Raw genomic sequence first — 17,488 nt, forward strand, 5'->3', positions numbered from 1 at the left:
GTCCGGAATACCGATGGAATTTTAGTCCTCATTGTTTATTTGGTTATTCTAGTTAGGGAACACTTCGTTTGGGAAAAAACCGGATTGAGAACAAGGGAAGCAAATCTCGATACAAGAATACAAGTGAGGTTCAACGATAACTTGAGCTCGGAGATGGTCAACAAAACAACACCAGTTTGTTTACCCAAAGTGTAGTTTTCATTATTACTAAACATCTGAAGTAGGCAAGAGTCTATCATGGATTGGAACAGGCCTTTCCATCAGCCCGGAATGCTTGGAGATGCATTCGTTCGGTCTCCAGCCGGATCGGCCGGCCCCCCGAATCGGTTTGCTGAGATGGCTGATAAAGCAATGCTTGCAGCAACTGCATCGTTATATCAGGGTGGAGAAAGAAACAGGGAAATCGAAATGCCCACGCAAGGAAGCTTTACTTTCTCGCGAGGAAGAGGTGGGATGTATCATGGACATGACACAAGACAAACAGAAATGGAGACGGGTAAATATGATCAGATTCAGCATGAAGGGGATTGGTCTGACAGAGTGGGCTGTTCAGAAGGAGATTTCACGGAATCTGAATGTTACGGATATTACCAAGGAAGAGGAAGGGGGTCAGGGCCAGGTTCACAAGGTCGAGGCCAGCAGTTTGGGAGAGGACAGAGCCAGCAAGTTCATCAGTTTGGGAGAGGACAGGGCCCACAGTTTGATCAGTGTGGAAGAGGACAGGGCCCTCAGTTTGGGAGAGGACAGGGCCAACAGTTTGATCAGTATGGGAGAGGACAGGGCCAACACTTTGGGAGAGGACAGGGCCAACAGTTTGATCAGTGTGGAAGAGCACAGGGCCAACAGTTTTGGAGAAGGCAGGGCCAACAGTTTGATCAGTTTGGGAGAGGACAGGGCCCTCAGTTTGGGAGAGGACAAGGCCAGCAGTTTGGGAGAGGGCAGGGTCAACCTCCTAATCATGGTCAGTACATGCAAGCAGGCAGAGGCATGATGCATCAGTTTGGTGGAGGTCCTGACCATGCAACAGACACTTTGGACTACAGTGGAGCAGAAGGTAGCGATCATATCTTTGGTTGTAGTGAGGACCAGCACCTTGGCAGGGGCCACCATATTGGCAGAGGTCAAGATCAGATTCACAGAGGTCAAAGTCAGCAACGAGGTGGAGGATTGAAACATCCAGGACAGGGACAACAGTCTGGTGTTGGTGGAGGCCAGCCTAAGGAACATCAGCAAGCGCAGGGCACAAAACAGCAAAATGTTAAAGATGGAGCCATGCCTGACAAACAACAAGGACAGCAACCTGAGCAGAAGAAAGAAGATGATATTAAACAAATGCCATTGAAGGTTGAAGAGACTGAGGTGAAACGTGAGGTAATCAACACACAGCCACAGAGCGTAAAGTCTGCTGCGGAACCACAGACAAGCTGTGAACAAACAAAGCAACATGACAAAGATCCCAGGGCAAATGAAGATGAGGTGGTTGACTCCAAGTCTGAGTCTGGCAGTTCACAGGAACAGGGAACAGCTTCTGTCCCAGTTTCTGGAGCAGAAAATGAAAATGCAGTTCCTGATAAGGCTCAGGAAGCAAATAGGTTTGACAGTAGCAGCATCTCTAAAAGTAAAACCATTGAAACTGCATTTGCACAACAGAAGACGATCACAGATCAGTCAAGTGCTGTTGGTGCAACCAAAACTTCAGACGGTAGGAAACTTTGCTGTATCTACAGACTATAGTACTATATCCAAATTTTATTGTTGTAGAAAACCAACCAACCAAGCAGTATGATATTAAGTAATTGAATCTCTGCACATAGCACAGTACGTGTGTGTTCTGAAATGGTAATATATTTCACACATGCACACACACACACATACACACACACACCCATGGCATGTATATATATACACACTGACTGTCTCAGAGGTCACATGTATATGATATGATTTAATGTTATAGGCTCAAGCGCATTAACTTATGGTTGGACTTAGAAAATGTCAATTAACACAGTAAATGCTTTTGTGGAGGAGATAATCACTTTGAGAGAATAACATCCCATAAAACTGTTCTGATTGGTATTTTCTCCAAGCCTGGTGAGACCAGCTTAAATGCAAACTTTTGGTCAGATGTGAAATGATATAAATTCTAAAAGGAAACAATTCTTTACACTTTTACAGCATCTGGAACAGCTGCCAAAGAGAAACCTGCAGGAGAGGATTCAAGTTCATTCTTTTCTTTCTGCAAGCTATGCAACATGCAATTTGAGAGCACAGAGGTAAATGCTTGACAATTCAGTGACTTTTTTTCTTTCTTTTTTTTTTTTTTAGGCAGAAATTTGGCTTCAATGTAGGCAAATAGAGAGAGTTCTAAGTAAGTGCAGAACACCTGCGCACGCGCACACACACACACACAGAGTAACACACAAAGTAACACACAGAGACACACACACATGTGCGCACATCCTTACATGTGAAGACAAAAAACCAGCCTGTGTTTATTCAATAAACTTCTAGTTTCATTGCCCAGGTGTTGTGAAACCAGTAACCATGTAGTGATGTACACTGTCTGCGTGCAGAAATATGTCTGCCACACTCGCAGCATGTTGCATGCTCAGCGTCAAATGAAGGAAGCGGAACGGCAGAAATCTGGAACCAGCACAGACTCAAAGCGGCAGACTACTGATTCACTGTTGGACACAGAACCACAGCATCAAAGTGGGTGGACCCGATGATATATAAAAACAAAATTGTATATTTTGTATGAGATAGATCTCTAGAATGTGTTATTGGTACTATTGTGGGTAGAGATAATAATATATTAAAAGAAAGAGATATATATGGAAGATTTTTATAATGTTATTTGTATCATTTTTGTGGTTGCTTGGACTATTTCCCCCCCTATTTCAGACAAATAAATGTAGCATATGACACACATAAAGATAGATGTATTTATACATAAGTGCTGCTGGAACTGCACTGTGACCAGATGTAAAAAAAAATATGCTAAAGACACCAGTTGTCAGCCTATTTAAAATCTTTACAAAACTTCAAACTGAATGTCTTTGATACAGAATATTCTCTTTCAGACACTGTAGCATCCTTTGACATAGTGTATTACAACAATGGCATACTGGTTTCAACATTTTATCACGTCAAAATGCAAGACAAGATTAAAAAAATTGTATGAACTGGATTTGGATTTGGGTATTCACTTCAGTTTGTCAAGAGCTGGCCAGAATTAAAAAGTTTCCACTGGCTGCTGTTTCGTGGAAGTGGGCTGGCTTCAGATAGAGTCATCTCCTTTTATCCATCAACTCTGTGAAGAGTCATTTGAGCACCACACAGAAGAATTGTTCACCAGGTTGTTCCAGGTCTGTCATTTGTGTGTCAAAGTCTGGGTCTCTGCAAATTGTTTCCTTGTCCACTCTGCAGCGTTGTCAGTCCATCATTTTTTCTGTCTTCATCTCTGCCTTCCTCCCACAACCATTACTTGATGGACTGTTTTAGCAAGGCCATTATATCTTCATATGTAACCATACCAGCGTAGCTTTCTTTTATGAACTGATATCAGCAGATAAGGGCAAAGAATACTAAATATATATTTTTATGAAGACTGTTAAGTCCTCCATCGATTTTGCCAGTTGTAAAGTTTAAATACTTGCAAACAAAAACTAGATAGATAGATATACAAATTGATAGAATCATACAGATAGATAGATAGACAGATAGGTAGGTAGATAGACAGATTTTAAAAAAATTATTTAAAAAAAATATTTCTTGTCTTTGTAATAGAACACCGTCCTATATCTATGTGTATTGCAGGTGAGCAAATAAATAATTGGAGAATATGAGTTCATATTTTTACAATGAAGGCAACAGTCCCCTCCCAATTGTTTTGAGAAGACTAACAGGGTACTTCAGTATAACTCTTTTAAACATTTTTAATTTTTTACACTGCTTTTAACATTGTATTTTCACTTTTCATAGAAAGGTTTCTTCTCACAGATACAAGTACATAATTTGCTTTACATTAAAGAATATGTCATTGACAAATAAGAAATACTACTACAAAACAGATCTCTTGGTCGACATATGTTTTGCCTTATTAGCTTAAACAGTGTCGTAGATACAGCCTAAAAACATACTTATTTAACACCGCTTAGAAAGAAGAAATCTTTTTAGCATGTTTTAAAAAGAGTGAAGTAAAACCTATATTGCTTAACGGATGCCAGCTTGGGAAGTTTAATTGTTGGTATTTTCTCAAATGTTAGCATTCAGAATTATGTATTTTAAAAGGAAAATACAACTTAATTTTGCAGCACCTGGCAGAGACACTGCAGAAGAGAAAGCCAGTAAATCCTGTTCTTTCTGTGAGCTGTGCAACATGCCATTTGACAGCAAGGAGGTAAACTAAGAATCCATTGATTTATTTTGCAACTAATACAAGAGATAGACACTTGCATACACTCACTCACAAACACTGTCTCTCTCACAGAGAGAGAGATACACATGCATGCACACAGAGAGAGATAGAGATGTACACATGCACACACACAGAAACAGACTCACCCCCTGCCCCATTACACATACACACAAACACAGACATGCACACAGTGAGAGTGAGAAAGAGAGAGGAGTGAACCACAAAAAACGAAAAGGTGTACAAGGAGGATTTTTTAAAAGTTTGTCGATCCTGTCACAAATGCATTTATTTTCCGGGAGTTGCAGTGTGACCTGATTGCAAATTTCACACAGTTCTGCACTTCATTACATGTGTGTCTTCGTTGTACTGTAGCCATTTGAATTCTTGCTCCCATGAACGTTGATAAGTGTGGCTTTTCATTTTCAGTGATCTGTCCCCTTTTAAAGCTGGCTGATCAATGTCAGCTGATTCAGAATCAGCCTTTTTATTTTGTTTGCATTTTAGAGCGTCAAGCCAGCGGAGGCATTCTGATTTCGAACGGTATGACAGAATATTCGACAAGCCTCATGAGCGTACTGGAAATGGGCAACAGTTTTCTATAAAGGGAGATAAGATGAAAGTAATAAACTTTGCAGCAGTCGCCAATTTCGCGAAGATAACTAAAGGTGCCGACCGAAAACTAGTGAAACGAGAAGAAGCAGGCGCTGTTTTTTGACGAATCGCGTTTTGATTGACACCAATTTTTTTGTGCGTCCTGCGGACTCCCTAGCCGAAACTGTACTGCATCCTCACTCATTTTAGAGAGTCAGGTACACACATCAGAAGCCCTGACACACATATACACACATACTGCTATCACTCAAAGGGAAAAGAACGAACATATGAACACACACACACATACATGTACGCACACACATGCATGCACGCACAGACATATACACACATTCATGCATGCACACTTACTTGCACGCATGCATACACACATGCATGCACACACACATACACATAACACATTTTTTAGGTTGAAGTTTCTGTTTATTTGATGGTTTTTATGTACATGTGTTGCAAAGTTATACAAAAGCAGTAACCTTGTCTGTTGTACCCATTCAGAAATACGTCCGTCACACTCGCAGCATGCTCCATACTCGGCGTCAGATGGAGGAAAAAGAAAGGCTGAAGTCAGGAGGCAGTACAGAACCACAAGGACAGACCCATGATCAGAGAATTGGCAGACCTCCTCGGTTTCAGGAACCTCCACTTCAGTCTCAGTGTCAGCAACGGCAGGGGATAAGGCCTCAAGGGTCTGGAACTTCAGCAGACTCCCAGATGCAGCAGAATCAGCCTGAAGGACCAAAGAGTCAGCAACGAGGACAGGGGCGCTGGAGACTCAAGCAGGCAAGAGGGAGAGGTGGTGAGAAGGGTGATGATGGGCAAGGTGCAGACTTTGTCAGTACCAACCTCGTTCAGAAATGCCCTGCGGCTGCATCTAGTCAAGGTGTTTATTTGTTTTGGGTTTTTTTTGTTTTTTATTTTGTAATATGTACTTAAATTTGTTCTATTTACTTCTACTTTTTTTCTTTTTTTTTCCAAGAGTTAATTATTCATTAGTCTTGTCAGTTGATGTATTCTACCTTATAATTGGACAAAGCACCATTGAAGAAAATGCGTTGTGGTAACTGAATTGAGGATAGGATAGTATTGTATGGACACCACTTGATTATTTTTGTGAGTTTTTATACTTTTACATTTTTTTTTTTTGTTTTCTTTGTCAGAGTTAATCATTCATTAGTCTTGTTTGTTGAATTGTTTATTTTAACAATGAGACAAAGTACACAGGTGAGGAAAATGTTTAATGTTAACTTCATAAAAGGACAGGAACTTATGTATGCACCACTTGTTCATTTTTTGTGAGTTTTTATACAATTTCTAATTACTCAAAACGTGGAGAAGGTTGTGGGAGAATGTCAAGCTTGCATACATATGGATACCCCAATTACTGATGATGTCAGTCTAATCTCTCTTGATCTTGTCTCCAGGAACGAAGTTTGTTTTTATTGTTGGAATGTTGATCTTTTTAGCTTTTGATATTTTTTATATTTTCTTTAACATTTTTGCATGCACCTTATAAGGTGCTCACCTTATGTATGTTGAAATCTTTTCTTTAAAAAAAAAAAATTTAATTCGAGTGTGCGCCTTATGACGCTAAGTGCCTTCTAGTCTGTAAAATGTGGTAGTCGTATTACTCTCTTGATGACAGACTTTTTTTTTCAAAACGCATTTTCACTGTAGTTGTCTTTTTTTTTTTTTTTTTTTTTTGCTTTAAAGGATGAATTGCCACATGTTATTCTTGGCAGGTTTAGCGTTAATCAGTGGTGTTGACGAAGAGGATGAGGAGGAGGACATGTCCGATGAGGAGGGGATCAAAACAAAAGCAGTAAAAGGAGATGAGCCGGGTGAATTCCACTGCACTGTAAGGGTCATGGAATTTGCATCTTTTGTTGGTCATTTTGTTGTAAAACTTTTTTGTGTTAATAGACCTTTTACTTTTTAGTAATCTCTCTCACTTGAAAACAATCTTTCTGAATTCAGTGTGTGTCATCTGGTATTGGTTATGATCCTGTTCAAAGGTGTGTTTTTTTCAAAAACAAATTTTACAAAGTGATATATTCATGCACTTATAGATAGTGATAAATCTGGTATGAATATAGTATTTCACACAGTGATACATCAGAAGTCTTTCAGTTTATCAAGTGCATTTATTGCCACATTTATGTGAACTTCAATTGTTCAGGTTCAAATCAGTGCAACAGGATGTCAGTTTGTTTGGTGCTGATGTGGTATTATTCCATTTCACTTTTGGTGAAATGCTTTGTGCACATTTGCCAAACAAGATGACAAGCTCCACTGTGATTGTAATGCAAGACAGAAAAAAGAGAAAGAGCCAGTGAAGAGTGATGCTGGAGATACAGCTCTGTGAAGATTCCTCAAGATTGATGATTATTATGGCTTGATAAAAACAGTTCTAGCCTGATTTCAAAACGTGATTCACAAGGAACTAGACAATATTGTGTGAGTTTTGTTAGGTCTGTGCAAAAATATGTAACTCAGTCGTGTCCTTATGGGTTTAGTATTAAGGTTACCAGTAGCGGATAAGATGTTGTTCTTTTAAAAACCTCCCCCCAACCCCTGTCCCCCCAAAATACTACCAAACAAAACCAGAAAAACCATTATTCGGAACTATACATTATTTGAATCTTTTGTTTGTGACAGCTTTGTGATGTTGCCACAACAGGGGCTGTTAGTCTGCGAGCACATCTAAATGGACGGAACCACAAAACGGTAAGCTTTGGGATTATTGTTCTTGTCTTTTTGTCCTTAAAAAAAAATAAATCTGTTCATGGTTTCTGAATGTGTCTTGAAAAGAAAATGTTATTGTTCACAAGGAAATCTTTTGTGTTAATTAAATTATTCAGACTGAATGAGAACAAGTTAAGTGTTTTAGATGATTATTTTGACAAGTGCTGTAACAGGTTATCATTCTGATAATTATGATTATGGAGGGTATGGTTATTTACTCTGTTTTGCTTTAAAAAAACAACAACTTTGTGTACTTTAAGGAATTTTCAAATTTTTGCATGATAATCATTGTACAGTGTGATGATTATTTCATGCCCTGAGACATACTGGAATTTTTGGGTGCTGTCAGATCAGTGAAAGGGACACTTGTGACCTGTCCAAGAAAGAGAGAAAAACCTTGTACTCTTCCTTCTCCATCCACACATGACTGGTTATTATTCTTAAGTTTGTGGACCACGGTTTGAGTGCATCTTATGTAAGACAAGACAAGACAAGCTGTTCTGAATATTCAGTATCACCTCTGTTTCCTTTTACAGTGTAAAAAATATCTATTAACCAGTGACAGGGGGATAAAAAAAAGAATTTCTCATTAACAGGAGAATGCTTACAAGGTATTTTCTTACTGATGAGAATTTTTTTTTAACAGATATGTTCTTGTCACAGACTTTGGGGAAATGCACCATACATGCGCATACTTTCCAATGTAAAACCTTATTGTGTGGAATACCTTAAACCTCCCCCTCCCATTCTTTCTGAGGGGTACCCCCAGAAAAGAGATAATTAACATCAGCAGCATGAAAAGAACAAAACCACAACAATAGCCACACAATAAAATGGCTGTGTGATATTTTCTCAAACCAGCAACTCATAGTACCATTTAGATACCTTGACTGAAGGGAACAGGTGCTTGTACTGCAATTTTTTGTCACTTTAGAAAAGAAAAAAAAAAGGAACATATTTATTGATTCATTGTGGCACAAAATGTTGCAGTGGTCGTGTTTGATACTTATTTGTTGATAGCCCAGATTTACTGGATGTGACACAAAATGTTGAAGGTTGCTAGAGTACTTAGTTTATGATGTTCATGTTCATGTTTGTGTGTGAAGATAAAAAAGTTTTGTTTTGTTGGTTTTTGTTTGTTTGTTTTTTTTCTTTTTAATTCTGGGATCCTGGTTGTGCTGAATCATAAGACATCACTGGGACTTGCCTAGCTTGCGTTTTAAGGAATCCTTGAGAGATGAGTAATCTTGGAAAAATCCTGAAAGTAATACTCCACCCCACCACAAACAAAAAAGGAAAAAAAACAGAAAGAAAACAAAAAACAACTCAATCACTTTCTTTCTTGTTGTTTGTTGGCAGACATGCAGCTTTTGTCTTAAAGTGTGTACTGTGTAAGCCAAAGAGTAGAAATAAAGGTGTTTGTGTTGTGTATGTGTGCATGTGTGTGTATGTGATTGTGTGTGTGTGTGCAAGCGTGTGTGTGTGTGTGTGCGCATCCCTCTGTTTAATGTAAGCGTGTGTGTGTTTGATTGTTCATGGAATCATGAATACTTATTTTTGTTAGTGTGTCAATGTGTGTGTGCATGTTTTGGTTTAAGTGAGGACATGTATGTTCGCAAGTATGTTCACATGCCATGTCATTAATGAATATATCTGAACCTGTGTGCACATGTTCATGCACACCTGAAAGGGTGCTGGTGACTTGCAACGTATCTTGATCAAAGTTTGTTGTGGTTGTGTTTGCATTTATGTTTATACATATATACATACATTGACATGTTTGCAGACACATACATGAAGACAAATAGGATTTCTGTGCTTGATCAGATTGTCTTAATGGAGCTTTAATTGTCTTGTGATGACAGTGTCAGTTGACTAAAAGCAGATAGTTTCTTAACTGTCATTCTCTTTCACACAGAGTTTGTACACAAAACGTCATTCTCTTGCATATAGACATTTTATGTGTTGGACATACCAAGTCCAAAGCTGTTCAGTATTGGAGTAAACGTTATTGCTGATATTCCTTTGGACTGAGCGGAAAATTTAAGTATTGAAAAAACATACCTCACATTTGTTGTTGTTCTTTTTGAGCACACCCCATTTAGCCTTAAAAATAACAATTAAGGAGCATCAAATATTTTCTTTTATGATTCAGGTTTGTGTAGAACGTTAGTCAGTGTGATAATGTGACTGTGATATGCTGATTGATCATGTGTGGATGTGTTTATGTTTGGATGTGGGTGCATGGAATGGTGCATAATTGTGAAAGAAATGATTTCTCATAGACATTTATGATTTGAGTGTATGTGTGAGTGGATATTAGCGTTTCACTTGAGCAAAGCTGTCAAATTGGTTTGCAGTAATTTGACACATTTGCAAGAGACAAAGCACTTGAGAAACTTGTTTTTTTGCACTTCATGTGAAATAAGTAAACACTGCAATATTAAAGAGTTTGTGAGTTTCCGTACTGTTTAAAAGAGTTGTTCACTGCCTTTATCTTTTTAGAAATATTTTAAACCTATTAAGTGGATATTGTTGGGTTTTTTTTTGTGGGGGTTTTAATATGATTTTCTTCAGAATGATTTAGTGAAAACCAAACAGAAAGCAAAGTGTGAGATGTCTGTACAAAGTACAGATGTCTTGTGCTTTGAATTATTTATAAAAAAACAACAACAACAAAAACACCAAAAAACAAAAACAACCCAAAAAACGGAGTATGGCTGCCTGCATGGTGGGATAAAAACGGTCATACATGTGAAAGCCCACTCATGTACACACGAGTGATCGTGGGAGTTGGAGCCCACGAATGAAGAAGAAGAAGAAGATAAAAAAAAAGAAAAAAGAAAAAGAAAAGCTGAACGAAGAGACTGGGGAAACCAGCTTGTTTGTGTGTACGACGGGTCTTACTGGTTAATGATTGATTAGTGATGGAGGTCATTTGTGCATGACAGCATGCAACCAAGGGCTTCTGCTTTTACACTTATTGTTATCATTATTATAATGATTATTATTATTGTAACTGTCTTATAAGCAACGATAATTTTAAGCATACCTAAAGTGTCTTTGACAAGCCTTATCTGTGAGCAAATTGCAAATTCGCCCTTCCATAATGCACTTTCTGTGGTTGATTTCCACAAATTGTGAGTCATGGAAGGTTTTTCATCTCTGGTATGTTTTTCATTACTTACAGACAGGATGTGACCATTCTGATTTAATTACCTGGCATGCACGCAAACATGAGGACATCCATGCCAAGGCACGGACATTATCAACTCTTTTTTTTCTGGAACTCTTTCATCCATTTAGAAAATTTCAGTCATTCGGCCTCATTGAAGAACCCAGCCCAAATATTTTGAAAAACTGTCCATTTTACAGTCTCGATTTCATGTGGAAACGTTTAGAAAAAGCAGTTCTTAATCAGATGTGCCATCACCTTGCTACATCCCATCTCACACACAGCAATCAGCTTCAGATCCACTTTGTTTCTGCATTCTCTAATTTAAACGGTCTACATTCTGCAGTCACTGTTTTCTCTTGTCTCAAGCCCTTATAGTTTGACCAAGCTCACCTTTTCAATTTGTCATAATCCAATACTCAGCAATTTCTTTTGCTCAGTTTTTATTGTTGTAAAGTGCGATGAGCCCTCTCTTTGAGTGGACTGCTGCGCTCAACAATGATGGGCATTACAGGATCTTAAAGGTGTGTATTTGATCTTATGCATGCTTATACACACAAAGGGGTTCAGGCACTAGCAGGTCTGCACATATGTGGACCACAGAGATTGGAAAAAGCACCCGTTACCCATCAGACGCTGTAATTGAGATTAGAACCTGGGACCCTCAGATTGAAAGTAAATGCTTTAACCACTTGGTTATTGTTCCCATATATCGTATTTACCCAAAACAAGACATTGTGGTATTTATGTTAGGAGTACAAGTAATTGGACAAGTGATATTACACCATAAAACAAACATATCCAAGGGGGAAAAAAAGGAAGAATGAAACGCTCAAGAAATTGAGAGGGAAGCAGAAGAAAAGAAACAAATAAAGAAAGAACTTCATCGACCAACTTGTACAATGTGTAGAAATTCTGAATGGCTTCCTGAAGGTGGAATGAAAAGTGTAAGTATCTGTCATATCAGTATTTATTGATATTCAGTTATGATTTGATTTGTATCTGTATTTGTTTGTTTCGCATAACCAGAACTAAATGTTCATTATCCTCCCAGAATTTTGTTATCTCTTATGGAACAACATGCTTTCTCATCATAACAGTTTGATTTGGGCAGAAGTTAATTAACCAGTGTTGTGTGTGTGATGTTTATAAAGGCACATATATTGCATATATAGTGGAATGTACTTGTTTATTGATGTTTGTGTACATGCTTAAGCATAAGCACATCCGCTCATACACACACTCACATAGACATGTAATGATGTATGTTTACACAAGTTCACTCATTCTCAGTATTACAAAATCACAATTTTACTTGAATTATTTATCAAATGTTTTTGTCGTTAATGCTTCATTTAATTTATTAGTTAAAAATCCACATTCAATGCATTGTATTGATATTTGTTTCCTTTCACTTTGCATCTGTCAAAACAGTCAGGTGCTCCCAGACACCTGTGTACATTTAATTATAAATTAATAAAACTCACACACACACACACACACACACACACACACACACACACACACACACACACACACACACACACACAGATTAAAAAAAACAAAAACAAAGAAAAACAACAAGAAGAAAACAATACTCTATACAGCAGATACTTTGTGTGTATGTCTGTTGTGTGTACTTCTGTGTATTAGTTTATGTTTTTCTGACTTTCTTACATACAGGTCTATATTCACAAAAAAATCACACACAAGCTCGTACACAGAGACACACAATCTCACACTCACACTCACACATACAAACATGCATAAACACCCACACAAAGCCCCACCCACCCACACACACTCACATCCACATCCACACCCACACCCCCATAACCCTCACACCCACACACCAGCACAGCACAACACAACACAACACACACACAACACGGCACAACACATCACACACACACACACACACACACACACACGCATGCACGCACACACAAACACACACATTCTCGCTCTCTCTTTCTCTTTTTTCTCCCTCTCTCTGTCGACACAAGCTTTACAGCAGGAAGTGAGCACAGGAAAACAACACAGAACAGACAACACAGACACCCACTTACTTTCTGACACATGCACGCACGCACACACACACACACACACACACACACACACACACATACTTGACTTGCATGACACAGTAACCTTCCACCCTTGCTGACAATGGGGGGGTTGTTGTTTTGTGGGTGTGTTTCAGGTGCAGAAAGCAGTGGATAATGGAAGTAAGTCAAGAGACCAGAGAAAGGCAGGGCCAGCGATCACAAGTCGCACACACAGCAACCTTTGATACTTGTTCTTTTAGGGTTGCTGGGCCCTTGGGGAGGGGGTGGGTGGGGGGGACCCTTTTTTCTATCGTGAACAGTCTTTTAAAGAAAGTAGTGTGTATGTGCGTGCATATGTGCACGTATGCATAGTGTGTTGTCAGTTTAAGAGTATGGCGTGTTGTATCAATTGAAAGCAATAGACGTGCAAGTATTATAAGGACAGGCAGAGAGAGAGAGAGAGAGAGAGCATGCAAGTATTACAAGGACAGGCAGCACAGAACTTGGTATATATATATATATAGAGAGAGAGAGAGAGAGAGAGATCTAAGCATGGATGTTTTAAACGCCTTTGTACAAAGGTCATGGAGTTTTGTTTTTCATTCATTGTCTCATTTTAATGAACAATACAAAACAACTGGGGGAAAAAGGATATATGATAAATATTCATTCCACCTTAGACTGGCACAACACAACACAACACACTCATCAATGCTTGCATACTCTCACACACTCTCTCACACATAGGTTTTTCACCAAAAAAAAATTCTTGTGTGGAAAACAGTTGGTTTGCTTCATGGTGACATACGCAGCATAAGTTTATTAAACCTGGAATTCACACTTAATTCTTCTGTCACTTTCAGCTCTCGTCTCCTCATTCTGCACTATGTTTTATTTGTCTATCCACAGCTGTTTGTAAATTCAGTTGTGAGGCGACAAATGTTTACTGTTATACATATGTCACTTGACAAATCATATTTTTTTACCATGACTGTCTCTGCCCCCAAACATCTTTCCTCATTCTTCTCAGTTCCCCCCACTTCCTACTCATATACTTCCCATGTTGCGTGGTTATGTTGTATGTTGAAACATGTTTGTTTAAAGATAATGTAATGTAATTATGACACTTGAAAAGTCGGAAATGGTGTGAAAGCGAGAACCCACATGTCTTAGTTCAGTATGTTTTGCTCTAAGAGTGTTCATGTCTCAAACATGCAACAGCCAGTGTTGCAGCGGAACATGTAAACAGCAGTGATATGCCAGTCTGCACTGCATATGTTTCCATTACTCTCCTCGGCTCTTTTCAAAATACACTGCTTTTTTGAATTTTTACCTTATGTGTGATAAACATTATAATGTTTGAGTCATTTTTTTAAAATTATAAACATGTTTCAGTCTAAAAAGAAGGGTGGAAGGGTGCCGCTTCCTGCAAATTTTACTTCAAAAGAATTAATTAAAAGAATGATTAATGTTGTGATGGTGTGATTCTTAAAGTCTTGAGGCTATGTTCCACAGTCAGTGTGAAATTTCCCCTTCCTCCTCTCTGTAGGAAGTTGGCAGAATGGTTAAGACACTTATATGCCAATATAGTGTCCATGAGAGTCAGGTCTGGGATCAAATCCTGGCCTTGCCCTTTCTCCCATGTTCAGCTGTGTAGCAGGCACTTGGTGCTTTGGAAAAGAACTCAAGGTAACAAAAGCATTGTCCTCTGGCAAGATTCTGCAGAAGAAACCTACTGTGGTAGGTTCATAAATACATATGCATGCACTCAAAGCCTGATGAAGCGGGTTGAGTTATGCTGCGAGTTTAGCAGATGTGATGAAAAGTAAATGGATATGTCTGAATGCAGTGACGCCACCTCGAGAACTGAAACTGAAACTGAAACCTGTCTGTGTTGTGACAGCCCCTATACCTGTGCGCCTGATGTCCAAACTTGGCCCTCTGGCACGGATCCCAGGCAGAAAGCATCAGCCCACCACCCTGAAGACCAGGCCAGGGGAAGGCCCTTCCAGATTGCTTGAGCTTCTCAAACACATCCCTGAAGCCATCGTTGGTGGGTTCTGTGTGTGTGTGTGTGTGTGTGTGTGTGTGTGTGTGTGTGTGTGTGTGTGTGTGACATGATGTCTGTGTTTCTGTGTTGTTGCTTGTATGCTGATTTTTAGAGTGCTGACATTTCCTTGATGAAACAAAAAATCCCAAGGTCAGTGCTCGTTTCTTGGATCTGTACTCCGTCTAGATCTGTATGCACGGCTGTTTATCCCTGAGTGCTAACAATTCCTCAGAGAAACCAAAATTCCTAAGTCTCCTATCTTGGCCCAGTAGTCTGGAACAAACTTCCCTTCTGTCATGTGGATTCCTCAGTTCAGTTTAAAAAGTCTCTCAAAGCACACCTTGTCCATTCTGCCCTCCATCTTGTTGACTAATGTGCTTATTGAACTTCTGCTGGTCATGTGTGCATATGTCTTTGTGTGTGTGCATATGCTTGTTTGTGTATGGTGTACTTGATAAAAGTATGTTTGTGCTTGTACAACTGTTTTTGTAAACACAATGAGCTCCCTGCCTGGAAGATGTGGGTGTCAATCTGCATTATCATTGTTATTGTTATACCTGATGCCATAGTTAGTAGGTTGAGTGTGTGATGTAATGTGTATGTTCCTTTGTTGGTGCTCATATACCTGAAGCGTTCATCAGTGTGTGTGTCGCAGTGTGTGTGTGTGTGTGTGTGTGTGTGTGTGTGTGTGTGTGTGTGTGTGTTGTTGTTGTGTTGTTTTTTTGTGGTCTAGCTTATATGGATCAATTTTCATGCTTTGACACCTCCTTGAAACTGAAAACTGAACAAAAAAAATCAGTGTGTTGATCATTGTTTGTGTGATTGTATCGTTTCATGGTGTGTTTGAGATCATACTAACCTAAAAGGTTTGTGAACTTCACCTTCTAAATAACAGACATTTTGAAGCAATGGAATCTTTTCATGAACTTTATTATTGTCTTTTGCCAAACCCTGTGGAGTGCTGTGTTTTTAGTTGAAGAAGAGAAGAATTCATTTCTAAATAACAACAAAATTATAGGTTGGGTTAAAGAGATATTTGTGAATGGGTGTGGTGTGAGAAAGATGATGGCTGTTTTGCCAGTTGAGGCTGGCAATAGATTATAAAAAGTTTCATGTATTAGGTGAAATGATAATGTACAAGTGACGGCTCCTTTTTAGTGCATTTGCCAGATCAGCCAACAAATATGAAGCAGAGAGCACAGATCCACAAAGAGATAATGCAGGGCTACGGTGACTCTTCCATACTAGTTTTCTTCGCTTTCAAACAGAATAGCAACTGTATTCTGAAATGTTTTGAATGTATTCATGATCAGAGCCTCCCAGAAAATAAGATATCAAAATTGCCCTCATAAATGCAACAATACAAAAACATAAACCTTGAACTGAAATGTGTTGACACTGTGTACTTGTGTGCAGGTGCACTCTGTGTGCAGTATGTACTATAGTAGCCATACTTTAGAATGTTACTGTGTACAGCACTGACATTTGATTGATGTTGTGTTTGTAGGACTGAGGCATGTGAAAGAATTCCAGCTGAGCTCGCAGCCCACATTTCTCTGCACTGTCTGCAACAGCCAGTGTGACAGCTCATCAATTCAGACACATCTCATGGGAGCCAAACACCGCCTGAAATACCTGGTCAGTATGTTTTTGTTCATGGGTAAGGAGAATCTGCATTGTTTTTATCTGCTTTTCTGGTAACTGACGGGTTCTGCATGAGATCAGACACAAACGTTTTACAGCTAGGTACTCTTTTTCAGTTTCTAAATGAAATCACTATTTTTAACTTAATTCCAATTTTTAACTGGGTTGAAACGTTTAACAGTTAGCTCCATGGATTTTGTTTTGAGATTTCCCCCCAGGTGCTTTTTTTCAGTTCCTTTATGAAATTACTCTTCTTTTTTTTTTTTTTTTTAATTAATTTAAATCTTTTACGTTCATTGAAACAGAATTCAGGCACTTTTCTTCTTCTTTTTTATGTTATTTTCAGTATTTCAAATCTTATTTGAATTTTACATGGATGGAGCAAGGCGTGGGTAAACTGGTCTTTTAGATGTTGATTGACCTTTTAGCATTATATTGGTTTCTCTTCAAATGATTTTAAGAACTGGCATGTAATCAGCCCTGAAAATGGTTCCTCTGCAGTTGGGGTAGGAGGGGGGGGGGGGGTCTGTGTACAAAATGACTTAATTTGAACTTGGGAGAAGAGGGTGGGGTTCTTCTCTCATCTTCCATCAGGCTGCCAGACCAAAGCCTCTGTTACAAATCAGCCCTTGCATCAGCTGCCTACTTTTTCTGACTCCTTTCTGATACATTTGAGCTGAATGTGCTCATCTGTTTTCCATAGAGCTGTTTTGTAATCGTGCTGACATGAAACTTGATTGCCTTGGATGAAGAGAGAAAGGTCAGACATGTCAATAGGATTCTCTGAAATTAGT

General features: G+C 38.9%; 2 protein-coding genes across 4 annotated transcripts in view; both read left to right on the plus strand.

The window, feature by feature from the left end:
• The first annotated feature begins 123 nt into the window (after window positions 1-123).
• On the plus strand, window positions 124-5,711 carry LOC143294139 (uncharacterized). The gene is made up of 6 exons (XM_076605569.1): window positions 124-1,702; window positions 2,176-2,273; window positions 2,574-2,712; window positions 4,317-4,402; window positions 5,531-5,661; window positions 5,705-5,711. Exons 1-6 carry the CDS (start codon window positions 238-240, stop codon window positions 5,709-5,711), a joined length of 1,926 nt encoding a protein of 641 aa, XP_076461684.1. The 5' UTR covers window positions 124-237.
• LOC143293604 (uncharacterized) overlaps window positions 5,666-17,488 on the plus strand; it is a 31,579-nt gene continuing 19,756 nt past the window's right edge. The window contains exons 1-6 of one of the 3 annotated variants that reach the window (XM_076604682.1): window positions 5,666-5,915; window positions 6,775-6,890; window positions 7,691-7,759; window positions 13,156-13,180; window positions 14,904-15,053; window positions 16,558-16,688. In XM_076604682.1, coding sequence (XP_076460797.1) covers window positions 5,747-5,915; window positions 6,775-6,890; window positions 7,691-7,759; window positions 13,156-13,180; window positions 14,904-15,053; window positions 16,558-16,688 — 660 coding nt within the window. In that variant the 5' untranslated portion in view covers window positions 5,666-5,746. Of the gene's footprint in view, window positions 5,916-6,774; window positions 6,891-7,690; window positions 7,760-13,155; window positions 13,285-14,903; window positions 15,054-16,557; window positions 16,689-17,488 lie in introns of those variants that run through there. The other 2 variants (XM_076604683.1, XM_076604684.1) reach the window with 2 other exon arrangements.

Source organism: Babylonia areolata, chromosome 19, assembly GCF_041734735.1.
Source record: "Babylonia areolata isolate BAREFJ2019XMU chromosome 19, ASM4173473v1, whole genome shotgun sequence".
In the NCBI taxonomy this organism is placed as follows: domain Eukaryota; kingdom Metazoa; phylum Mollusca; class Gastropoda; order Neogastropoda; family Buccinidae; genus Babylonia; species Babylonia areolata.

Coding starts and splice junctions, on each gene's coding strand:
- LOC143294139 (XM_076605569.1), top strand. CDS start 238: ATGGATTGGAACAGGCCTTTCCATCAGCCCGGAATGCTTGGAGATGCA. Junction 1,703..2,175: donor TGCAACCAAAACTTCAGACG/GTAGGAAACTTT, acceptor ACACTTTTACAG/CATCTGGAACAGCTGCCAAA. Junction 2,274..2,573: donor TGCAATTTGAGAGCACAGAG/GTAAATGCTTGA, acceptor GTCTGCGTGCAG/AAATATGTCTGCCACACTCG.